General features: G+C 41.7%; 1 protein-coding gene across 1 annotated transcript in view; it reads left to right on the top strand.

Moving 5' to 3' along the window:
* Positions 1–25,968, top strand: part of COLEC12 (collectin subfamily member 12) — a 101,763-nt gene extending 75,795 nt beyond the window's left edge. The window contains exons 3-10 of the mRNA XM_075142023.1: positions 5,422–5,544; positions 12,376–12,474; positions 15,007–16,053; positions 17,260–17,748; positions 18,186–18,322; positions 19,093–19,202; positions 20,920–21,065; positions 22,337–25,968. Of these exons, the coding sequence (XP_074998124.1) occupies positions 5,422–5,544; positions 12,376–12,474; positions 15,007–16,053; positions 17,260–17,748; positions 18,186–18,322; positions 19,093–19,202; positions 20,920–21,065; positions 22,337–22,356 (2,171 nt within the window). The 3' untranslated portion in view covers positions 22,357–25,968. The remainder of the gene's footprint in view (positions 1–5,421; positions 5,545–12,375; positions 12,475–15,006; positions 16,054–17,259; positions 17,749–18,185; positions 18,323–19,092; positions 19,203–20,919; positions 21,066–22,336) is intronic.
* Positions 25,969–26,893: the final 925 nt, after the last annotated feature.

The raw sequence follows: 26,893 nt of genomic DNA, 5'->3' as shown, positions 1-26,893 counted from the left end.
TGGCTGGATCCAGTAATCTCAAAGCTATACAAAGTTTATTGTTGGCAAAGATGCGTCTGCTTTTGATTTGAGTATGCTAATGTAATATGCTGGTTTTGTGACGGTACAAAAGCTTCTCTGTAAAAAACATATACACACATATATTTTTCCTATATATTTGAACATAAATGTGTGTGTGTATGTATGTATATATGTACCCACTTATATGCCTGAATTTTAAAATCCTCTCTGTCCTAAGAGACAGACTTACTTTCCTAATGGCTAGTCATGCATATTAGTAAAAACTTACTATTTTACACTTGTGTGCCTGAATTTAAGCACTTAGAGCCAGGTTTTTCAAGGCATTTATTTAAACCTAGAGATGGATTTCTCATGGGATCATCTACTTTTGCTAGTGAGATAGGAACCCACTGGGAGCTTGTTGCAACTCTGCATGGTTAGGTACCTCTCAGTATTTGATTCCTACCTACATGTTAAATCATAGAATCATAGAATGGTTTGGGTTGGAAGGGACCTTAAAGATCATCTAGTTCCAACCCCCCTGCCATGGGCAGGGATACCTTCCCATGGCAGAGGGGTTGGAACTAGATGTATGTAGTTTTCTCAGACCTCTTTAAATATAGCTTTTAGATCTACCGCTCATCAGTTTTGAAAACATTAGCTTTGAGAAAGTTATCATTTGAAGGCTCCAAACTAGGCTTGCAGTGTTCTTTCCGAAATTCAAGGGACGTTATCTCTTCTCAATGAATCACACTGGGGAAAACCCCTTCTAACTAATGTATGTATTTTCCTTTCCTGCACAACATTTCTTCAATCATCTTATCAGTACTTTTTTTGTCAGGGTTACGAAGGGAACCTTGCATCTTTGTCAAAACTGATCTGCTAGCAGAAATATTATGAGGCCACCTATGATCCTGCAGCAAGAGCCAAGAAAAGGACACAGAGGCAAATACTTCTAAAAGAATTATTCAGCAAAAAAATGTGTGTGCATATCACATTCGAGTGTTCAAAGATGTGCTCCTGAAGCGTAATATAGTTGAGGAGTTGAAGAGGGAGGCATTTTGTAAGGTGGTTACTCCATGTCGAAGAGCAAAGATATTTAGTCTCCCGTTAAAAAACACAGAACAACAACAACAACAAAAAAAAACAACCAAAAAACCCAGCTCTTCCTCCAGCGAAATCTCTGCTTATCTGGAGCCCAAAAGGAATCTGCAGATGTATACCCCCTGCGTGAGAACAAAGTCTTCAGTCACTGGAATGCAATGCTATAAAAACAAATACTACAAAGCCTGGTAACAGGGGGATGTCTCACTTGCATATTTTTTTGTGACCATCTTGGTTTGCAGAGAAGGGGGTCCCCAAAGCATGTGAGCCAGCAGGATCTCTTTGTACTAGGTCGCTGTCTGTTTGGCCAGATGTCTTCCCAACAGTGAGACAGAAAAACCAGAGCTCTTATTAAAATAAGTTGGGGGAAGGAATGGAAAAAAGCATGTGTCCAGCGAAACGAGGCACATTGTGTCCCATCTGATATTTATTAAACGTTGATCAAATCAGCAGTGAGAAATGCACATCATGCGGAAGTGACCCTGGCTCCCTGGGTTTGGAAGTTAGTGACAAATGTCTGGGAGCAGACCAACATTGAAAACACGTGTACAGGACACAGAGAGGAGTGTGCTGCACTAGGAGCAACAATAACAAACGGAGAAGAGCTGACTTCAGCCGAGAACCCCCTTTTGCTGGTTTTACATATGTTCTATCGATGGAATGGGTCTGTAGGGTCTTTCCCTGTACATTTACTCTACAGCTTTCTAGATAAGAGGTTACGCACTTCCTAGAAGAACACTGCATTTTGTGTAAGCCATGAAAGCAAGCAGTCGAGTGGGTAAAAGTGGAGAAGTTTTGTCAAATTAAAGCCCAAGCAAGGGCTCCTTCAAGACTTGACTCTCAGCTTTTGTGACAAACTTGTATAATTTTATGCCAACCTGCTGGGTTTTGTGTCATCACAGTGAGCATTTGAAATATTCTCCCATCTATTGTTGCTTAATGTTTTGGCTATCGCGTCTTTTCAGAAACAACTCTTCGATAAAAATAAGTGTCCTCATAGTGCGGACTAAATGCGTGTCCTGTATCAGAACAAGCTTATTTGGGCTTGGTCCTTAAAGAGGGTAGTGGGGAAGAGCAACAGGGCAAGTTGAAGCCAGGCTCCCTGCTTGGGGAGGTTGTGGAGCCCTGATTACACTGTAATTCATCCCTATACAGAGAGGGTTGCATTCCTGGCTTTTACCTTTGCTCATAGCCTGGATTATTTAACTGCACAAAAAGACATCAGAATGAGTCTTCCAGATCTTTTCTTCAAGGTACTTCTGTCTGTAGTAATTTTTATATGGTTAGTAAACTAGAACGTCAGCTGTTACTAGCAACAGAGTTAAGAGCTATGTATTTGCAATAAAGAGTAAATTTAATAGCTCTGAAAGACTTTACTGTGTCCATCTCTAGGCAAAGGAGAACAAAGGAGCCTGTTAGAGCTCCGTGGCTTTGTACTTCAGCCCTGGACCTGGGGCACATTAGATGAGGAAAGCGGGTGTTCGATGGCAGTCAGGTGCAGTTTTAAGCTGACAGGCAGAAAGCTCCAGCAAGGAATGCAATACACAGTTCCAGCCCAGCTTAGTTAATGGAATCACTCCTGCCTGTATGATCACTTTAGTACGCTGTGTTTATGTTATCGATACCAACAGTGCTGGACTGTTAAAGGATGGAAAGGTCTGGCTTTTGTTGGGGTGCTGCTCTGATGTCAGTTTGAAATATGCTGAAAGTAAAAGTTCCGAAAAGCCAAAGTGCTGTTTTATTGAACCAGCGATAGAGAGGACTGAGACAAGTGAAACAAGATCCTTATGAAGCACTGGAACATACATGATGCTAGATGCTGAACTGCAATACATCCAGTGACATCAGCAAAGTTTCAGCTCATTACACTACACAGGAAGCTGGAGTACGGTGACAGAAAGCAGGTCATGTCATAAAATGAGTAATCTTAATATGAGACTGTAATCAAGTGAAACTTTTCTATGTGCAGTTGCTGTCAAAGGTTTTGTTTTTATTTCTGCCTTTCTCTGTGCTTTGTACCTCTGCAGTCTATCCGTCTTCCCAGTTATGGATCTGGTCCTGCTTCCATTAACATTAAAATAGGGAGGATCAAGCTTTCTGTTATCTGTGTATTTAGAAGGTGAATGTGATGTGCTTTGTGCCCCAAGCTTCTCGTGTTTTTTGATATGTGGGATGCTCAAAGACTTACAGGATTGGAATCTGAATTTTAAACCCTTTGGAGGAGGGACCTTGCATTCAGCACACAGGAGCTCAGTGAGCCCATTAGTACCAGCTAACAGCAGCAAAATGGTGCTCCAGACACCACGAGTTCCCACAGTGAAATAATTTCAGTCTCTGAATACCTACTGCAAACCCTTTGAAAGCTGCACTTTCCCTCTCCAGCTTTTTCAGCAAGCAGTGCTTCCCCACTAGCAAACTCCTTGAGATTGTCGACCAAAGAAAACCAGCCCACACATCAGGATCCATAAACAAACCTGACTATTGAATTATGGACCCTTCACTTTTTCTTTTGTGGTGCAGGAGTTATCAGCCTTCCAAATCCAAGTCACCAATAAACGGGCAACTGCCCCCCTCTGTGCCAGCTCCCTTCCTTCCCACCTGCACAGGCAGGAGAGAAGCCTTTCCCCTCTGGGGTTTCTGTTCTTGGGTTTATGCTTACAAGTCTTTGTCTTATTTTCCCCTAACGTTCCTGTTCCTGAAAAAAGAACCAGACTTCCAACTGATCCTATGCCTAGACCCCAAGGAATCCAAATCTATGACATCGCTTTCATCACATGGCAACAGAATGTGACGTCACAGCTGAAAAGTTTAAAAAAAACATGTGATGACATAATGTGGAAAGTGGGCTGACCTGTGAGAGATGCATTTCTGCCTTAGCCACGGCTAGTGTATGTGCAGAGGGAATTGAGAAAAATGCCTTGTCAAATAAACTTTGTATAAATCCTCCTCCTGAATTGCTCCAGAATGGTAATCCCTCCTTCAAGTACCCTGGGCTTAAGGCAGTCACTGGAAACTGCTGTTCTTTGAGAGAGCAATACAGTTGACTTAACTTGATGTGGCGGTCACCCGTCCTCCGTGAACCCAGGGGAAGTGGCCCATGCTTTTCTCTTAAAAAATGAAAAATAAAAAACCCCTCTGCAGAAGGTCATGAGTTAGGAAAAGTAAAATCAGCTGCGGGTTAGGCCTCAGGGGAAATATAAGTTACTCATAAAAAGCTACGGAGCAAGTTTTGATTAGTTAAGTAATCTGGTACATAGAATTTATTAGAGCTTAAAGCTTTCCTATGGGAATCCCCTAATAGTACACAAATAGAGTAAAATAGCAAAGAAATGCATTTTCTGACAGACCCAGAAAGCTACATTAATCCTGGCCTGCTTAATGCACATCGGAAGGAGGGATAAATCCCACCCATTCGTTCCAGCACAGTGGTCCAGTTTTCATGTTTTTACACGTTTGTGTTTCTGATTAATTTCTTGGCAACTTAATCAATGCTTCCAACAGCCTTGAGCTGTTCCTGAGGAGCACGTAGAGAAAAGAGGAATATCGCTTCCCTAATACACTCAAAGATAGCAAACCATTCTGCAAAAAGCTCAAATATAAAATAGTAAAGGCCTGTTTTCTCTCATCGACCTGAGGCCCGTTTTCTTAAACTTGTCCACAAGGGCAAATTCACCAGCGTTTTTCTGTTGGTATAGATGTACCGCTAGCTTTACCAGTATAGCACCCCTTCTCTTCTGTGGAAACAGTATTCTCCAAACCCCCCAAAATAAGAAAAAAAGTCTTTCTCATTATGGAAGGAAAGTGTTCACATGGTAACCATTTGTGGTAATGGTTACAAAGCAGGACCAGTACTTGTACCAGGTTTTCACAATGCTATTTTATTTCTGTCTTTTCCTTCTGCTGGAGCATTTACTGTCTCCTATTGCCCCTGTAGGGAGACTGAATGCTAAGAAAGAGCTGCTGCGGCATGATGCCTGACAGAGGAGATGCTAATAAACATTTGACTTCCAAAGCTCACCATAGTCTTCTTAGCACAATCGGAAAATAGTCCTGTCTCTCAGGAAAGCCACAGGTTTTTCAGCGAAGCAGAACCTACTTCTGTTCCACACGCTAAAATCACAGAGCGGCTGTATCACTAAACTGATGCTTTAACCACCGTGGAGGCTATCCTGGCAGAATAGGCAGATAGGCACCCATACATCATCTGCTTACATAAATAATTTGTTCTTTAGAAAATGGAGGAGAGGAAATGGGGAGATAAAACCAGCAATGCGTTCTTTGCCATTATTTTAAAATTCTTAAAATCTTCTTTTGCAGGTATTCAGGAGGGGACTCAATGTACCAAATGTAAAAATAACTGGGCACTGAAGTTTTCCATCATCTTATTATATATTTTATGTGCCCTGTTAACAATCACAGTAGCCATTCTGGGATACAAAGGTATGTATGCATCGAGCCCAACATTTCACTTTCAGCCAAGCATCCAAGCGCATTTCCACATATTAGATAGACAGGCAATTTATCACATTTCACCTTAAATATCAATACCTTGGCAATGTTGGCTTTTTGTACACACATGACAACAAACTGCTACCTTAGATTTTCACTTTCAAACAATTATGAAGTTTTGAAACTAGATTAGACATTTGAAAGAAAAGAAAAAAGTTAGAACAAAATTATCATTCTTCCACTATGGAGGAATACTAACGGGAAGACTCAAAGCTCTGTAATGTGCTATAACTGGATTTCATTGAGCTCTTTTATATATATCGCACCTTTCCAGAATAAATGTCCTTCTTAATGGGAGAGCCAGGAATAGTCTTACTAATATAATATTTAACACAGGAATAAACTGTAGGATCAATATTACTTTGAAATTTCTGGAAGAAAGATTGAACCAGGAGGTGCCAATGTATTGGCAATTATTTTGACGAACAAAGACACTTAGATGCTTTTGACAGTAATTTCAAAGATTCTGGCAGTTGGGCAATCCAGCAATGGAGAGAATTTCATTTGTGCAAGTCATCGGTAGGGCACATTGGAAAGCACAGCTTAAAATTCCCATACGTCCTCAGCACTAATTAACTGTAGCCACTTAGGCATTCTTATGAATGTATTGATATAAATGTCTGCTTGTTGTGCAGTCACAGCTATAATAAGTTAAATAAATAGGACATGAGTTTCCGGTACGAAAAAGAAAGTGAATAACATCATTGTGAGGATTATAACAGGACGTCGCAGCATGTTGCGGAGAAAACCAAACTAGCTTTAAAATAGCTGCTTGAACATGGCTCTGAGAGTAGCTTCAAAACCCCTCCAAGAAGCTGGGTAAATATTCATGTGATTAGCATGCAGTGCGTCCTGTGCCGCCAACAGCTGCGCTCGTAGCAGAGCTGACATCACCTCTGGGCCTTTGCCAGCGAAAGAAAAGGAAATTGTAGAAATAGAAGGGGATAAATACTTATTTAAGAGGATTTGGTACAGTTTTGAGTGGGAAGAAAATTAAAACTGCTTGGTTTATATGGAAGATTTAGCCAGGGAGATGAGAGAATTTGAAGGACAGATAGAGACACATAGGTATTCCTTTTTCATGATAAAGCAGACGGAATGTGGCAAATTAAAATCAAATGTAAGGAAATGCAGTACATATATAATGGGTCAGACATTCTCCAGAAGAATGTGTAACTGGTCTCTGGAAGTCAGATTCTGAGGAAAAAAAAACTTTCCAGGATTGAAAAACTTGTTCTTGATCTATAAAGATAAGATCTTTTGGTTATATGGACTAGGGGAGGACAAACTTAGGCCTTTTGCAGATATAAATCTGCAGAGATCTGCTTACAGGATGGGATCCTTCCGGGCTATAACCCAGCCACTAAACACCTGGGATTTAGCAGAATTTTCCTCAAGAGAGTTTTATACAAGGCTGTCAGTTCTGGGGCTCACCAGAAGACTCAGACCTCACTTGGCATCAGGAACAGCATATCAAGCGGAGGGACCATTGCTCTATATCTTGCTTTGGCAAATGTTTGTTTATGTGTGTGTAGGAAGCAATAGCAATAAGGAAACTGTTGAAAAGGTCTCTTTGGGAGAGGGAGTTTCTCCTCCTTGTTTCAATCCACAGCTTTCAAGCTTCTTTCTCCATGGGGGCCTCTACCACCATCTTTTCCCCAGGCTTTGCTCTCATCTTGAGGCCCCATGTTTGCTACGCTCATTTCTAAACCTCCTTCTTGTATGGAATAGTCATTGGTGCCTGACCGGGGACTAGTCTTTCTGTCATACCAGTACCAAGCCACGTCTATCCTAGGGCAAGGGCAAAAGAATTTCCTCTCCTGGAAAAAAAATGGGAAAAAGATTATAGGAAGGTAGATAATGCACATCTTGCTCACAGACCTTAAGACATCTTGGTGACCACTGCTCCACTGCTCACCGACCTGGTGACTGCTCCACCTGAATGCCAAGGGAAAGAGGCATACGCTGGAGAAAACTCCTGTTTAGTCCAAAGTATCCCTTCTGTAATGCCAACCAGCAAATGGTCATATGTCAGGCATTCATTTTGCCCTTTGTACCTGCAGCTTAAGAGCTTCGTCTCCACAGTGCCTAAGTGCTAATTTGCAGGGAAAACATGAGTTAGACAAAACCCCAGCTGATGGTACATATTCAAAGGAATTATTGCAATATTTTTGATCGTTGGGAAGGAATTAAGCCTTAAAGGAAGAACAAACTCAAAATAAAGTTTTATAGAGCTTTTGAACTCTCCTCTCTGCATCAGAGTTTGGCTAGTGTTTTTTATTGCAATATTACACTGAAAGAAGGAATTCTGCTGGCATCAGGGATTCTTTCAGTCTCTTAGCTAAGTTTCCATTAAATTTGCCTCCCACACTTATGTTTATAAAGCCCAAAACTACTTTTAAAACTTTCATTTCCTACGTGGTATTTAGATATCCTTTGTGATTTAAAACGTTAAAACTACTAATCAGTGGATTAAATATGGCAGGCAAAAAAAATAACTCAATGGGAGGCAAAGTTAACATAGAACAAATCTCCAAACTGGGGGTAAAAATTGCATTGTAGGTTGGAGAAACCTGAAACCAAAACATGCATTAAACATCAAGGTCATTAAGGAATAACAAGCTGAGTTTACTATTAGTTTGCTTTGGGAAGACATATTAAATTATTGTTAAAAACATTAATAAAGTGATCTGTAATTTTTTACGCATACTTTCTTAAATTAAATGCAAAATACAAAGTTATAATTTCTCTGGCACCAGCCAGTGTCTGATTAGCCTATTGAAGGTGAATGATCTTCCTGTGACTCACTCCAGTGAGGGAAGCTAGCATGCTCTCGGCTTGAATTTCTGGTAGTTCTCAATTCTCTGGTCAGTCCTTGTTCTTAAGTTTCTTGATTAATGCCCACCGTGACTTTCATCTACTTCTTTTATCTGTCTCCCAGACAGAGTTTGCCTGCCATTACCTAGAGCCAGCACACCCCAGTGAGATGGCACATTTTGTGGCTCAGATGCAGACAGTCCTCACTGCTCTGGTCAGCAACTACTTGAAATGTTGGCTTCTTTTTACCACATTTTCCACAGTGACCTTGTCAGAAAGTGAGATGACAATGTAGAGAGATCTGACCAAGCTGAGAATTAAGGTGAAGCTATCCAAAAGCAAGCTTAAGGCATAGACAGACTTTGCATTTTTGAGAGCAGCAGACTGTTGGGAGCAGCAGAGTGGCCTTCATAAGGGATATTACGGCTGGTCTGCCTGGTTTGCCTTTGCCTTTTTCTGGAGAAGATGGGAAGTGGCTGTTCAAGCCCGGGGCACTCCCCAGAGGTTGAGTTCCACTCCTGAGGGCACTCCACATGCTCACCTACCACTGAAGGCTCCATCCAGAGATGGTGGTGGGAGCTACTGCCAGGGAAGGAAAGACATTCCCAATAATAGGGCATCTGTCCATATGACCCCTTTTGACAGCAAGAGCAACAAAACCTACTTTGGCCATGGCACTCTACTCGTTATCCCCAGAGTTCATCCTTTTCACTTGCAGGGCAGTAGCAAGAAAGTAAATAAGCTACAACTTGCTTGGGGAAGGAGTTTGGGCAGGAGATCGAGACCAGGCCCACAATTTGTTTGACCATGGAGGCTAAGATCCTGCCCCTGTACAAAGCAAATATATGCATTGGTTTGTCTATGGGATGACAAAATTCAGCTTAGCCTGCATCACAGGGAATCCTTGAGCTAACCCTGCAGTTCACGTCTGCAGAGACCTCTACTGTTTCTGCTGTTGGAGCTGGGTGGTTTGAACTTGGCTCTGGTCCCTCTCCTCTACACTTCACACGACAGGACTGACTTGCCCTCTGAGGGGAAACAGAATTAAAACAAAGGAAATGGTTTGCCTGGTATAGCTAATTCTGCATTTCATATCAGTTAATCTGGGTAAGTCATCGCCAGTTTAGTGTCAAATAGACAAAAATCAATACCTTGTGTATTTGAAAGCAGCCTTCTCTTTCCAGCCTCTCTAAATCAGCATCTTCCAGCTAAGTGTCGTGTCGGCCCTCCCGATCCAGGGCTGCTGTCTGGCATCCAGTTACACGCTAGAATTAAAAGCTGTTACTTTCTGTCGGAGACAAGCTGCTGGGGACTGAAAGACCTTTTAACAGTGCTCATTACTGATCTTTCAGACACAGTCCAGGCACGGTCTTCCCCACATATCATGGCCAATTGTTAATAATACCAGTAAGGCTTCTGATTAAAGTCCTGCTTCCACAAATTTTTGGGGTGTTCCACACAAAGAATGTCCATAGCTACAGACCAGCTTTGGTGTTTTTAGCATGGCGTGGGTTTTTTTTTTACTTTCAGCAATGAAAATACCGTACGCTATTGTATCTTTAGTTCCATCCAATCTCATCTAACTGCCAGTACAGGCTACTACATATTGATAGGATTTCTACTATCTTCATTTGCTTTGGACTCTTCAGGGAAATATTTTAACCCAAGTTTCCGGTGTTAGATTTCATTCAACCATGAAAACATTCTTGTTGTTATAGGACAGTATAAAATCTCAGTTCTAGAAACTTCGGATCTGAAGTACAAACAGGTATTCATTTGAACAGCAAAAAGAAGAAACTACATTTTCCTTTCATTATTGATAATATATATTCATTTGCCAACTCCAAGTGTATTGCTTAACTGTAGAAAACAGGTGAATATTACACTAAATCTGAATTAACAAGACTCATCGGTGATGGTGACATTGCTAGTCAAGGCACAGGTCCAGCAGAAACACTTGCTTTTTAAATCCAGATGCTTTCACGAGGTCCTCTCTAAGTGCCCAGAGTGAGCCACGTCCTTCACAGAGACTATCCATAAACAAAGCAGAACAGCACAGACTGAACAAGGAGCTGCCTAGAGCTGGCCAGAAGTAAAAGCCAAGTATGGTCCCCACGCTCACTGCATGTGATGCATAGGTGTATACATGCATCAGTGGAGTGTCAGAAGTAACTGAAGGACCTTTGCTGATCTGGGCTCCAGCCTGGAAAACAGTTGGGCAAGACAAACAGAGAATCAACTCTGGCTTTGTTTAGGAAAAATGGCATACAGCATTTTGACAAGTAACTTTAATGGGCAGAAGAACCAGTGAAAAATTAGTGCTATATTGCGGGGAAAAATGCTTTCTAAAGCAAAAGGTATTGAGCAATGGTCCCCCTGAAAAAGCAAAGTCATTATTGTAGCCTGGATCTGGTGTTTAGCAAGCAATCCGCCATCATCTCAAATACAGAAAGCCACACTCTGACTCTATCTTTGCACACACAGTAGAGTCTCTGCTTGTTAGCAGCATAGAAAGGAGGAGGCAGGTAATTCACCAAAGGGTGTCTGGTCTCTCTGAAAACCTTGAGACTTTTTCTCTGTTGTAACTCCATTCACCTCCGTGCAGTTGCACCAGAGATAATCTTGGTCTGCTTTTTCTCCTGTTGGTTTTGGGTAAGCAATAAAAGCCTGCTGTGTAACTGTGGAACCCAGAGTCAGAAAAACATGGACAAAAGTTAATAAAGAAGGAGCACTTGGTGGACTACACTTTAAAGGTCTGGGGTTCTTGTGGTTGCTCATGAGCAGCAAAAGATCCCCTAAATTTCCACTTCTAGTAAAAAACAAATCTTTACATAGCAACAACTTCTATTGTTGAAGGCTATTTCCTAGCTGCAGATTATCTCACAGTTAGCGGTACCCGCTACCCCACACAGGTTTACAGAATTGGCTTCACTATCTCAAGACATGGGAAGCACCTTACTTCTTCCATTTGAAAGAGGGAGCTGGCACAATAACTCGTGTAGCCTCTCCCAGGGTTGGTTCAGATCCATTCTGCTCCCAGTGTAGCAAAAGGGCTAAATAATCTCATGATGAGAAGAAATTTCTGCCCCTGGTTGGCTTGAATGGAAAAGCCTATTAGACAAGGTTTGGTGTGGAAGCTGAAGGCTGCCTTTAACCTTGCAAGCATTTCACATTTTTGCCACTGGAAGCCACCCCGGGCTCTTTATTTGTTGCTCTGCTTTTTCCGTTTCCATATCAATTCCATCAAATAATCAGATTGTCTCAGTGACAAGAAAATGACTCAGACATTACAAAATAAAGAGCACATCAGCCATAAATTTGCACTTGCTGAATGACCATCCTTTCAATCTTAATGAGGCCGAATGGTTTCAAGACTGTTTTGAGTGATCTGTACCATTATCAAGATGTTTAAAAGTTGATCCTGAAAACATTTAGTAGTTGCATCTTCAAACTGTTATCTCAGTCCAGGGTTTGCTATCCAGGTGGCAATTTTTAATCATTAAAAGGCACAGGAAAAAAAATGTTCTTTTTAAGGAGAAATGGCTCATAGCAAAATAAAAGGAAGTCTTCTCTCATGCGTCTGAGCCTTTAGCAATCAGTCTGCCTTTGCCACACAGCACTGTGCTTGGAGCATGGAAATATTGTTAAAAGAAAAGAACTTGGTTCATGAGGAAAACCCACAAAGAGGGATTTCCTCATTCAGGAGAGAGATTGCTTATGAGCAAAAAAATGTTGGGGACTGCTGGCAGACTGAAGAACTGGAAGAATGCTGGGTCCCACCAACATTTCACAGAGCAGAGTGTAGTGGCAAGCAAGGCAATTTTAAGGTGGTTTCTTTTTTTGTTTGATGGTAGTGGTGGGTTTTTTGTTTGCTTTATTGTTTACTAGACATTTTCATAACTTCACTTTTCTTCTTTCCATAACATACTGTTCTCTTTCCCCCAGTTGTAGAAAAAATGGACAATGTGACAGGTGGCCTGGAAACATCCCACAGAAGATATACAGAAAAGCTCACAGAGGTGGAGAGTGGTCTGAAGAAATTAGGTAATCTACACACAAGCAAAGCCCCTTTTTATTATGGCTTTGGGGTGTTCTCCTGGCAGATAGCAGCAGGAAATTTGTCTGAAAAATCTCTGGCTATGACAAGATACAGCACTTCTATTCCAATTTCTTAAGTACTTGGGAAAGCACTTAAGAATAGATAAGATCAGCTCTACCTAGGACAGCATTTTAAGCATACTTTAATATTTACAGTTCCCACTGAAGTTACTCTGAAATCATTTATACTAAAATAAACAGACACTTAAATGTTGTCCTCGGGAGAGAGTTTTCTCTGAGGTAGAGATGTAAAACATAGCAGAAGTTGTTCCACAGCACAAGAGATTCTACATAAAATTAAAATCTGTCACCCACTCATCTTAATGCTGTTTTAGCAATTAAGATTCAAAACTGAAGGCCGTTTTAAGGGGTGCACAAATAATTAGCTGTTCAAAATTCTTATGTCTGAGGCAAGTTGATTACTTCCATAAAATGTTTCTTAATCATCTCAGGGAATACAGGACATAAGGTTGTTATGCGTTCAGATCTCCCAAGTGCTATCACAGTTCTCAATTTGCAGGAAGATGGAAAAAAATCATGGATAAGGATTCTACTCACTAAGTGCACATTTCTACCTTTCTTCCTTGTCTGGAAAGGAAGCAGAGACGTTTATTATCGATTTATATATACATAGACTTATAGTTTATAGAATTAGTTTTTATTAATATTAATATACATACAAATGCATGTGCTTCTTGAAATAAATTTTGTTTAGCTTCATAAACCATATATTGAGACATATATTTCTAAGAAAAATTACTTGCTTGCAGCTTGATCATAAATGTTTACAACTTTTTCCCCTCAAAAAATAGCTGGATCCTGAAGTATTTGCACACCGCATTTAGTTCAAAGACATGGGGTAATTCAGTGGCTTGTACTTTTACTGATACATATGCAGAAGTAAATGTTACACCTTAAAGTACATGCAACCTTTTGGGTTATATTTGCATTATTATAGTACGATGATTAAATTTTCACAACTTGGAGCACCTTTGATTCATTCATGCCCACGCATTTTTGCACGCTGCTGGATGGATGGCCAGTGAGGTGCTCAGGACCATCGGTTCCCATTTAAGTGGACTTGCCATGGAGGAAGTTAAAAAAGTTATGGGGCAATGCGTGTGGGAGGCATAAAGGTAAGAGAACTGCTGTAGGGCCAGAAGGATAACAGCACATGGTGAATGAAAGAAGGCCTTCAGGGATTAGCTGTATGTGGACCTGGCAGTTGTCAGAGCTGTGTGAGGAACACAATATAATTTGAGCTATAACCGAGAGGTAAACATAGAGTCAGAGCTGAGAAGATCCTGAAGCGAGACAAGTGGCAGGGAGTGGAACTGTGCTCGGGAAGATGTCCATCCAGGAAAGACTCTGTAAACACTTCAGTCTCACAAGCCACCATTTGATGTTTGCCATCATGACTCATTCAGACACCCCAGAAGAAAGCTCCATACACAGCTGTATTCACTGTAGTTTATGAAAACCATTGTGCCCTCTCTTGGAGTCATCTGAAATGATGGACTTCAGACTGCATAATTCATAAATATAGCTACACTTAGATGAGAACAAAAATATAGGGACTGTGTGTAGGAGAGGGAAGTGATCGAGGTCAAGAAAGGGAATCTTCCCTGAAAGTGAGTGTTGACTGCTTATTTCCTTGGTTTCTATGTCCTGGCTGATGAGCTGTGCAGCCTCAAACGCTTAATCATACTCAGGCAAACTCCCAGAAGTATACCGTAGGGCAGTGTAAGCAAGAGCAGAGATGTTCCTCTAAGATTAAAGGTTTTGCCTTCCTGAAACTCAGAACATGAGGAAACAATAACAGCAAAATAAATGTCATTAAAAGCAGTAGTAGTATGTTAGAGAGAAAAACAGAAATGCATCATATCCTGTCATATCTGGAGTAGCCTGCTGGCAAAGCTTTTGTCTCTAACCCAGATTGTTTTAAAATAGGTATTAGAACTTTTTTAAAACAAAACCCAAGATTTTGAAAAATGAAACGATATGTATTAAATCACAATGGAGATATTCCACCTGCCAGGAAAAGGAGGAAGAAAATATGAACAGCTAAAATGTACCTTTGAGCTTTCAACAATATCCAGTTGTAACTTAAAAACATAAACCTACTGATACCTCTTTAATATTTTGAGTTCTGCTTACCATTCAGTTTTCATTGAGAATACAGGCACTACTTGACTGCGTATATTCATCAGTTTCTAATGGTAGTTTTTCCTGTATATGACAACAGAATCACCATTTTGTTCTCCTCAGAAAGACACAAGGCCTTCATCTCTTTGATTTTTTCTCTGTTTAGTGGCAGAACTTTCCTTAGTGGTTTCTCTTTTCTGGAATAGAGAGCATAGAAGTTCTACTGACAGAACATTTTGACAGCCTGTTTGTACTTAAAATAGACTGTGCTTTTTTATACCGTGTTTTAAAAAACTCATCCTAAAGCCTTTCAATTTTTTTCTTGTACAACAGATGACCAAGCTGGACAAAAAGCCATGAATACTAACACTGAACTGTCTAGCTTCAGATCTGACATTCTGGCTCTTCGTCAGCAGCTTCATGACATTGCAGAGAAAACTACCAGAAACAAAGATACACTGGAGAAGCTACAAGAGTCTGGAAATGTATTAGATGATAGACAGAGCCAAATGAGAAGTGCCTTAGATAGTAACTCTTTCATGATCATTAGTGTCAATAAGACTCTTCAGGCATATACTGGCTATATCAACAATCTTCAACAAGACACAAGTAATATTCAAACAAACTTGCAAAACCAAGTGCATTCTCATAATGTGGTCATCATGAACCTGAACAACTTAAACCTGACACAAATCCAGCAAAGAAATCTTATCAGTGTCCTGCAGAAGTCAATGGAAGATACAAGCTTGGCTATTCTAAGAATCAAGAATGACTTTCAAAATCTGCAGCAGGTTGTTCTTCAAGCCCGGAAGGACACTGACTGGCTTAAGGAGAAAGTACAAAATTTACAGACTTTGGCCGCCAACAACTCAGCATTGGCAAAAGCTAACAATGATACACTTGAAGACATGAACAATCAACTCAGCTCCTTCAGTGGGCAAATGGAGAATATCACCACAATTGCCCAAGCTAATGAACAAAATCTAAAGGATCTCCAAGAACAGCATAAAGAATATGAAAACAGAACTTCTGCCAAATTCAACCAGCTAGAAGAGAGGTTCCAGGTCTTCGAAACCGATATAGTCAATATCATTAGCAACATCAGCTACACTGCTCATCATCTACGGACACTGACTAGCAATCTCAATGAGGTCAGGACAACTTGTACAGACACCTTAAGTAAACATTCAGATGAGCTGATTTTTATGAACAGCACACTAGCCAATATTCGCTTAGACTCTGCATCTCTCAAGACGCAGCAGGATTTGATGAGGTCAAGGTTAGATGTTGAAGTTGCCAATTTGTCAGTAATCATGGAAGAAATGAAGCTGGTAGATTCCAAACATGGCCAGCTCATCAAGAACTTCACTATCCTACAAGGTATGCAGCTTCTCTAATGATGCCCATAATGGTCTATGCTGAATTCCTGCTTGCATTACTTCTTTAGTTCTGTGGAAGTTAGTGCATGCTGGTACAGAGTTTTCCATTATCTAATCCTAAACTTTGGAAATGTAAATGTAGCTTGAATAGTCCTTACTAATTTTCCTATGCCTTCTCTACATACCTAGAATGGGATGTTATGAAAGAAGGTTCTGACTTAGCAAAATTTTATTCTGACTGACTGGATCTGCTTTTGATTTAGTTTCTAAAATAAGTTAGTGAAGGTGTGGAACCTCAAGAAACCAATCCCTGCTAAGGAGGAAATGGCTAAAAAATATACGTTGGACTATTCCCAGAAAGGTCCACCCTTACTGAAAAACAAGTTGCTATTTCACTTTAAGCCAGTTGTTAGTCTGCCAGAAAACATCCTACTTTGCTTAGTTTTTAATCCTGGAATATTTTATTTTCTCCAGAAATAAATAGCATCAAGTTTAGGAGGTTTCTCCCAGCCAAGTATTATCCCAAATGAAAAGAACACTCATATTTCCAACCTGATGTGAACCACTCAGGCCTAAAACTCTAATCACAAATATAAATCCATTGCTCCAAATAAACTAAGGCTGAATTAGAGCCAAGATTACATGTCAGTAACCTTAACCTTTCTCCTTTCAACCAGGCCTAAATGACTCCAGTTTAGGAATTTATCTCTGGAGGAGTTTAAATGATGTAGATTGGCGGTGGGGGGAGGGTATCGGCAAGGCATTTGCTCATCCATGATCAGGATCCAAAATTATTTTGTGGTTTATTGCTGTCAGAATATTGCCGTTTCCTATTGTGCGTATTGTTCTCTTTCCTGTTACAGCTGGCCAGTTAGCAACTAGTACTTCTGGTCCTTCCCACAGTTGCTCCTCTATTGCTCGCTAGCCATCCTTTTGTCTCTTTTTGACAACCCATTATTGACAGAGCGGCAAACAGAGTCCTTGCAGGAGAAAGAGTCCTGTAGTTGAAGAGCGGAGACATGGGGCTAGAAGGAAAAGGGAGCAGATGTACTTTTACAAGCACTGGTCAAAGTAGCTGCTAGTCTGGTTTTCACAGTGCTGAATATCCAGTGCTGCTGGTCTGAGATATATTAAACAAAGGCCCCACGTGGGTTTTTTGTTTTGTTTTCTGTCCGTATCCCCACTTTGCATGCTTACATTGTTTCAGGCCCTCCTGGTCCAAGGGGACCTAAAGGTGACAGAGGCCCTCAAGGTCCTCTTGGCCCCGCTGGCCTAAAAGGACAAAAAGGAGAGAAAGGAGAGCCCGGACCACCAGGACCTGCAGGTGAAAAGGGCCCACCTGGGCCAACTGGGCCACCAGGAGAAAAAGGAGGGAAGGGTTCAAGAGGATCGCCTGGCTCCAAAGGTCAGAGAGGTTCTCCTGGCAAGACGGGACTGCCTGGACCAAGCGGAGACCCCGGGCCACCAGGTCCACAAGGCAAAGATGGTCCACCTGGGCCACAAGGCCCACCAGGATTTCAAGGCCTGCAAGGAACTGTGGGAGAGCCAGGGGTACCAGGACCTCGAGGACTACCTGGGCTACCTGGAGTCCCTGGGCTGCCTGGTCCAAAGGGCCCTCCTGGTCCACCAGGGCCGCCTGGTCCAGGGATGCCAATGGCACTACAAAGTGAACCTACGTCAGTGCCCGAGGCTAACGGTAAGCTGTCAACACATGGCGTGCATCTTGTACTGAGGTACAAATACGTGTAGCGGAGGGTGCTCACCACTTAGTTCAAATAACCTCTACTACTTTAGACTAAATCTCTGGGATTTATCATAAAGAGCCCTGTTAAGTGAAGCCATACCTGTTGGTCTTTTCTCTGATGACCTGAAACTGATTTAAGTTAATGTTTACGGCTAAAGCAAAGGCGGCAGTAGTATGAGTAATAAATAATCCCCCTGACCACACAGTTTAGCCTTGATTTCACAGAGTCAGGGTCCTAATAAGTAAATTCCCAAACTGTACGTAAGTACTTTAGGTGGCAGCATGCTGCAGATGAGTATGGGATCCTCCACTAACTATTGGCCCTCTGCAGAAAGTTAGCGCTGACCCGTTATCAGTAACTGGCTTAACACAAAAAATTCACATCACAGGTTGTTCACCTCATTGGAAGAACTATACAGAAAAATGCTACTACTTTTCAATTGAAAGAGAAATTTTTGAAGAGGCAAAGTTATTCTGTGAAGAGAAGGCATCACGCTTGGTTATCATAAACAACAAAGAGGAGCAGGTAATTACCTTCTCTTTCTGTTTTTCAAGGAGAAAGTTTTAAGTTATTTAACATGTGGAAGCCACAAGGCAAGTGGGAAGCTGAGAGCATCGTGACTTCATACAGTGAAGTAGACACAGTGATTGACTCCAGTTAGCATTTTGTCCACCCTCTGCCTGCTCAGCAGCTTCTCCACATGCAGAAGGGCAGTGTGAGCAGAGCTGGTCTGAGGAGGGGCACAGAGCAGCCAGAAAGCCTGGTGAGAATTGTAGGAGTTTTGAACCTTTAAAGATGGAGTCCATTATGCCTTGCATATTATCAAATATGTATTTTTTGCAGTGGTGGATATAATTTAATTTTAAATTGTCTGATTTAATACATGCAGCCTAAGACTACTGTGACCCAAAAATATTTTTAATCTAACTATAAATCTAGCTATACTTTTACTACTGTTCAACATAATTATTTGGTGGCTGTATAGCTGTGGGAATGTCAAGATACAACTGCTTACTCTTTGGGTTTTTTTCAGTTTGTATCTGTAAGACGTTGGCTGTGACTTTACGTCAACCTAATTTTCACGCCTAGCTCTCTACGTCACATGCAAAGGCCGCCATGGGTTCTAGTGTGGGAAAGGGGTCACAAGGCCAACTCCTGAAACATATCTTCAGCTTAGAAAAATTTCTCTGGCCCTTCTTATTCTGATAACAAAGATGCTCATGAAACCAGAGTAGCTTATTGGCTCTGAAGACGGTTGTGTTTGTTTGTTATGGACTAAGATCTTTCTTCCACAGCAATGGATAAAAAGGCAGATTGCTGGGAAAGGCAGCTTCTGGATTGGACTAACGGATTCAGAGAAGGAAAATGAATGGAGATGGCTGGATGGATCCTTACCAGTTTACACGTAAGTAAATAAAAAACAATGGTGTTTATTTTCTGCAGATGCTACCACTCTTGCTGACACTTCTAAAAGCAGCATCTAGAAATTATCCAATGGATCCAGAGGGTTGTAGATGCCAATGAAATAATTCGTTACTGAGGGTGCTGTTGAACTGGTTTTTTCTCTCTCCCTTCTTCATGCACAAGGCTTTCTTTCCTTGCCAGAAAGAAAACTGAATGTTGAATGAAAGAATCACAGAACTACATAGCACAGTGTTTCTTGCCAAAACATTTGCTCCTGACTTTTATTACAAAGTTGAGATGGAAAGCACAGGCAGTTTTGCTGTCTTGGTTTGAATTTTCCTTATTTGCATTACAACTGGCTATAAATAGAGTGCTCGTTCTGATAAAAAATGACCAGCCTTTAGATAAAGCCCAAATCCAAGTGGAAAGCATTAAACATAAGGAAAATGCATGAAACGAGGGTGTCTAAGCTTTGGCCAGCTGAGAACTGAATTGGCAGCTCTCCAGGAATCCTAGGGCTACACCTAATTTGTCCTAAATGGAACAGATTGCAACCACCCAAATTTTTAATACTGAGGAGTGGACTAAAGAGTTTATAGAGCTGAGCATGCTGTGGTCCAGAAAAACAGGCTACAGTCAGTCAGATGTTACAAAATGATTAGCTGTGATCTCATTGGTGTTCATTTTGACGAGAAACATGGAAAAAGTCAGATGTATTTCAAATGAGCTGTAATATTTTTCCCTTTTTCTCCCTCGACATTTTCATCTTTCTTTCTCTTTATGGCAGCACTGTGACTGATTCCCACTTCAGCCACTGCTTTCAATAAGTTTCCACTACACTGTGGTTTTAGGTGCCCTGTTGTAATCTCAGAGTTGTCAGTTACTGATTTTCAAAGTATTTCATTACTTCTGGAAGGCTGTGTGTCCTTCCAGGTGCCTGGTCAGACGCTGTGTGTCAGGCAGGTGTATTTTTTAGCTGAGCATGGACCGTATCAGCCAGTGATCACAAGCTCACTTCAACAACCTGTTTCTTCAGGAAAATAGAGCTTTTAAGTCCCGAGGTTGGAAGCGTTTCTCACTTGTTAAACAAAAACAGGATGAGGAAACACTTGCTGCAAGCTTTTTACATGCTGTGTTAAGTTTCACCATCAAAGCTAAGAATCTCAAAAGATACGTGTATATATACTTTGTACATTCCTTATAAGTCCAAAAATTCACTTCCCATCCAAATAGGGGTCTGTAAAACAGATAAATCTTGGCTGCGCCTCCCGAGAGGCCCGCCTCGGCGCGGTCAGAGGGTTGAGTGCCTTTGCAGTGAGCGACGGCAGGGTGCTGCCATCCTGGATAGCACTCGTGAGCCTGCCGGCTCTTCTCAGTCCCATCTGCCAGCAGGAACCCAGTGCGCAGGCTTTGCAGGATTGGAGCAATGCACACGGAGCTCGGAGCACTCTCACTGTATATGCATGTACATTCAGAAACTAAAATAAAGTTCATTGGTCTAATTTTAGGTCTCTAAGTTTTGGCAGCCCACGGCCGAATAGATTCCCTTCTCTGTAATACATCTGTTTTCCATTTTCAGCAAGAGTCATGTATTGTTTGTTTCAACGTGTATTTCCCGTTCAGAACAGATCTCATGATGTTTTCGTTAATTTCTTGCGGTGAAAAACTGTCATGTGTGCTGCGTTGTGCAATCCTATCTCTTGCTTTTTGGTTGAAAGAAACTGGAAAACTGGGCAACCTGATAACTGGAGCCACGGGCACGGGCCAGGGGAAGATTGCGCCGGGTTAATCTATGCTGGGCTCTGGAATGACTTCTACTGTGAAGATGTTAACAATTTCATTTGTGAAAAAGACATGGACAAAGGTAAGCAAGGCATTTGGTTTGATTATTTCACCCTATCCCTAGCAGGCCAAATTCAAGTAAATTTTCCACAGCTAGATGGGAGAAGATCCAGACATAAGCCTAAATGCTACGGCAGTGCCTTGTTGAGGAAGAGGGGGAATCACACTTGGAGCACTTCTACTCAGATCCAGCCCAACGTGGACTTTTCTAATACTCTGCACCATGCAGATGCTGGATTTATTGCAATAAATCTTGGGCTCTTGTGCTCTTTCACCACAAGAAAAGAGCAGCCTTCAAGGTGGTCGTAGGCATAGCATGCTCTGCATCTTGACCATCTCCTGTAGACTTCAAACGCGCCTAAAATTTCAAGCGTGATTTGGCACGCGTGCTCCATACCCTGGCCACACTGGAAGGTGTTTTTGTAGGTTCAATGGCCATGCAAGGGGGAAAGCTGGCCTTAGGATGGCTCAGGGACCAGCCTTTGAAAATGAAAAGGACTCTGTTTTGAGAGTCTGTGCAACGGGAGGCACTGGGTGACTGCTAAGGAGGTCTTAAAATTCCCACTGCTGCCAGGAGATGTCCCATAGGACTAAGAGGCTGGGTCTACAGGCCATAAGCAACTCATCTGTTGCAGCTGGAGTGAAGGACTCATAAACTGCCAATGTGGCCAAGCAGTCACTCGGGTGATTGCCATGGGGCATCTCTTTGTGGTTACACAGGCATTTCTGCAATGGCAGAGGGCAGGTCGTTCACATGGCTGCTTAGAGCCCAGCCCCATCATCACAGAACTAGGTGGTATCTGCGTCCATGGTGGGGCTCTGCCCAAAACATTATCTCCTCCATACAACCTGCTTAAACATTGCTTTGCCAAGGGTGCCTGGCGCCTCCAGTTGCAAACATGTAGGCTGAATTTCAGTGAAGGCAGATGGAAACGTCAGCTAGAGCCAAAATTACATCCCATCTACAAAAATGCCCCCCTAAAACAAAAGAAAACAAAGTGCTGAATAAGCTGTGTGTGTGTATAACTCTGTTTGGGGGTCCAGAGTGAAGGACCGTGCAAGTAACAATGTCATTTGCCCTCATTTTCCTACATACATTTGTTATTTTAGGAAAACTTCATGGTTTACAAATATTTATCCTCCAGGACTTACAGGATCTGAATATGAGTCCACTTAAATTTTTAACATACTTTGATCTCTCTAAGATTTCTTTTTGGAAATGCATTTAATCTTTGCAGGCTTTTTACATGATTTTTTTGTCTCTTTGTTTTTCTTTTTTCTCTCATACTGTAGGGCAAATATTTGGAGTGTAATAGGCTGTGACTTTACAGATACCTACATATTATGGAAATTTACTTAAAGAAGAAGAAAATCCTTGGAGAGAGCAACATTGCCTACCAAAATTGGAAAAAAAAAACAAAAGCAAGCACTGAAAACTGGTTTAAATGCATAAAGGAATTCAGCAGCAACTCTTCTCCAGCATCCTGCAATTATTCAAGGCCTTTCAACCCACAGCATCAGGAAATACTGTTGAACTAATTCTGTTATAGATTTTCTTCCCAACCAGTAACCACGTACATAAGCAACTTGTGTCTTCTGAGAAAAGACATTCTGTCAATCTGAGTAAGACTGTTGGTCACTCATATAGAAAAACATATAAAGCAACTGTGTAAACAGTATGTTTCATTTGCTAAAATCCCAAATGTAGGAAAATTATACAGATACATGAATATATAGATTTTATATAAATATATATATATAGTCCACTCTTATCAATAATATGGAATATACTTTTAAGAGCTTTTAAAACTTTGTATTTTTGTACAAAATATTTGCTTTTTACAATTGTTCTCTTTTTTACTGACTTTTTTTACAAATATAGTGCACAGGGGCCAAAGAAAACAATAAAGGTACTAATAATTCATTAAGGTTTGCTGTCAGGCCTAACTCAGCTGTAGAGAAATATTTTTCCAGTTAGAAATATTTGTACTTTCCCAGATGATTTGTTCTGGTTAAATAACTTTTAAAGCAAATTTTAGATAGTGTTTTCCTTATTATATGCAGTCTAGTCTGCATGTGTAACAATTAGGTTGACTAGGACTAGATACTCATTATAGCTCTGACCACAGCCAGCGTTCCGTCGAGGTACTATGCAAAGTCCATGTTAATAAAAGCTTTTCCTTCCTTCCTTCCTGCCTACCTGCCTGCCTGCCTGCCTTCTTTCCTGCCTGTCTGCCTGCCTTTTCTGCCTGCCTGCCTTCCTGCCTGCCTTCTTTTGCCTGCCTTCCTGCCTGCCTACCCTCCTTCTTTCCAGCCTGCCTGCTTTCCTGCCTGCCTGCCTGCCTGCCATCCTGCCTTCCTTCTACTCATGAAAAAAATGCCACAGAAGTGATCCTCCGAGTTTTTAGAATGATTTTGAAATGTTTTCATTCCTTCTCCCTTCTCGTGAGGAATTCTACCCCGGTAGGCGCTACCCACATTGCAAGTCAAGCCCAGATGAAGGATTTTATGAAAACAGAAACAAAGGAGCTGCACACACTGAAATATGTTTCTTTTTAAGACAGATTTCAAAATTTAGTAAGAAAAACATGCCAAACTCAGAGAAGTCTAATCAACTTGCACTTCTCCAAAGTGCTTTGTAAATCGATCTCTCTGTTTTCTTGGACCAATACTTCTCTCCCAAACAAACTAGAAAATAAAATGTGCTGCAAAACAGAAAGCAGTGTGGCTAACGAGATGATATCATCACCCAGCCAGTTTCCTCCATGGTCCCATGAGCCGTTGTCTAGGCAGCAGTGCCGCTTATCAGGAATTAAAAAGATTAGCAACCAGTTAAAGTTCACTAACAGAAACCCCGGGTTCAGTTCCCAGTTTTTATATTCTTTGCACGGCCACACGCTATACCACCAAGGAAGTCGTTTTGGCTTCTTGGGAAGGAGAGTTGTTTTCCCTTTGCCTCCTGACCTGCTGTTTACCTTGGCTGAATGCAGATAAGTTTGTTGAAGTACTCCAGCTCTGTTGGAAAGAGACAAAATTTTGTACTTCAGATTTTCAAATATTGCTCCTAAGACCAACCAATTAAAGCCTGCTGCTTTCCTACATCCCACACTCCCTCCAGTGTTCATTCGGGGGGGATGGCTTTTTAATTTTAACTATATTTTGCTTAAAGAAAATACACGAAATGTTACATTTGGGAATCTGTCCTGTGGTATGTATTAGACATGAGACAGGAACATGAAAATTGCACGTTTCATTAAAAGCAAAAGGTCTGTGTGTTACAGCTGCAGAAACCACGTGTCGCCATCTTGGAGGCAGACATTTTGGAGGAGGCATTCTCCAGACATTTTGGATTTCCTGAGACTTTTCTTTTGGCTTTTTCATCAGTGTTGAATACATGATTCTGCCATACACCCTGTCATGCTGTACCTAGGAGTTGTGTGTAGATACACACTGTAGTGTTTACATATATATTTACACAGTGTCTGTGGAGACAATGTTAAACTGCTATTTTTGGATAACAAGGTACAAAACTATTACTTTGCACACCCAGAGAGCCTCACAAACTCTAGTGAGTGGAGCTTTGCAGAGCCACACTGAGTTAGAAGCACTGCTACCTTTGTTTTGAACGTTGGCTTGTTACGGTGAAACAAGCCCATTCTGAGCATCTGCCACGTTAAATGACATTCTTCCTGCTTTTTACTTGATAGACTTCTGTCCACAAAAGAAGTTCATGAGAAACCTCTGTGTAAGCCCCAGCTGTACCGTTTCCTCGCCCTGATTACATCCTTCTCTTCCTTCAGCAATAGGAGTGATGGTGCATATCAAGATGAGATGATCCAGGAGTCGTCCAGTGTCCTCCACTCCCTCTAAAGAGGTTTCCTGCGCAGTGGTGATCAGCACCTATAGCTGCACTTATGCCTGCATAAGGTTACAGAAGTGAAAACTAGCTCAGCAGCAATGCTAAACTATGGGCAGTTGGGTGGCCTTGGCATGGAAATAACCATTGAATAGGACAGTTTAAGGATGCAACATGTTTATGAATTAAATATTCATTTCAAAGTGAATTTCAATGCTGGGTTGTAATTATCTATAACAATGCTCTAATTATCCACATTTAACTGAGAAACGAAACGTGCCTGAGCTCAAGCGCTCTGTTCACACGTTTGAAGCAAGGAGTGTAGCCCTTAGGCAAAACTGGCTGGAGAGGGATGCTGCAGTTGCGTGCCTGGCGTGTTCAGTCACCCTTAAAATCTGGCCTGAGCAGCCAGGCGGGCTGAGACAGACTATCCTTCTGACCCAGTATTCCTGCAGGAGGGAAACGGAGGTGTCAAGTGACAACAAAGATTGAAATCGCTGGGAGGATCGGGAGGGCGTTAAGACAGCTCAGGAACTTGTCATAGAAAGGAGAGATTGGCAGGGATGCAAGCAGGACACCAGAAAGGGCCAAGAAATTGTCATGAAAGTCAGAGCTGCCACACAGGGTCTGGAAAACATCCCCATTAAATCTGCTTTCTGTATGGTTTGAGCGATAACACTGGTTGTATGGAAAGTTTTAACTGATAGGAAATTATTTTGTCCCAACTCAAGTTTTGGCTTTCCTTCTTATGCACAAATAATGTAACTTGGCATACTGAGTACACATTTCCATCGTCCTTTTTCTTGTTTTACATCAAACTAAATACAATTTCATATACCCTGACAAGCACTGGGAATTTTGCAGGAAGGGGAGGGGAAGGCAGAGAGGGTACAAAGTCATTGTGATTTACGTCCAGTGCTGGATTTCTTAATGTCATTTCTGACTTCTTTCATTAATTTATTTGGAAACACCTTCAGCTGATTAGAGCGTATAAATCTCAAACTCTCATCCCCTTTGATGTCTATAAATAATACCTGCAAATGTGCCAATAAAGGAAGCACTAAGCGGAGACGTGGAAGTGAATGTTGTTTACTCTGTGCGTGCTTGTGTAACCAAGAGAGATGCGGAGATCGGAGAAACGTGGAGCTAAAAGCATTCATAGGTATTAAAAATCAAACTGATGAAAATTATTTTCATTAAACCTTTCTTTTCACTTACACCTTCCTAGTTCTAAGCACGACTATGGCTATTTGATCCCTTAACTGCAGTTTTCCTGTATTGTTCTTGCAGCACCTGGGTGCTAGAAACTTGGTTTTAAAGGTCTGAGCTGAACGAGGTCTTTAAGAAGGTCTTAAGAAGCAAGAATTCCCTCTTGCAGTTCACTGTCCTAGCAGAAGCACGCAAAGCACCTCAGATGGGCCCCTAAGCGAAGGATGTCTTGACTCGAGTAGAGCAGGATCAGTCTCTAGATTAGCCATTATTGCGTCTAGCTTAAATCGGCTGTTTATAATGGCTAATCTGATCTTGCTATTTCTCTCTCTCTCAGATGGCTGCCCTCCTCTTTTAATTTTCTGTTCCTGGCAAGTAGCTCCTCTGTTTTTAGCAAGTAGCAGGAACTGGTCTCTGATCACTGGCAAGGCGAGAAGCTGGTCGGAGGGTGGCCGCTGGCTGTCAGAGGAAACTGCTCTACAGCGAGTAGGGGAAAGGCAGCCGAGTCGATTCACGTGTGAGAAAACAAAACCACTTTTCCCCAAGTGCAGCTTCCTTGGTTAAAAGCACAGCAGCTCACGCAGATGTAGCATCCGAAGGGAACAAAATGTCCCCATCCCCAGCCTCCGGACTTGCTTTGCTTTTTTCCCCCTCACTTCTGCGAGTGTCTCTGTGCACCCTGGAGATGTTTGCTCCCCTGTGAACGCCCCGCTGCCCCCGGAGCAGGCTCTGCGCTGCCAGGCGCGAGCGTCGGGGCTCACACTGGTGAGGGACGGGCAGTGGGA

The sequence above is a fragment of the Calonectris borealis genome, chromosome 2, assembly GCF_964195595.1.
Source record: "Calonectris borealis chromosome 2, bCalBor7.hap1.2, whole genome shotgun sequence".
Lineage (NCBI taxonomy): Eukaryota > Metazoa > Chordata > Aves > Procellariiformes > Procellariidae > Calonectris > Calonectris borealis.
Note: the sequence above shows the minus strand (reverse complement) of the source record. Positions and strands in the feature narration are given on the sequence as shown.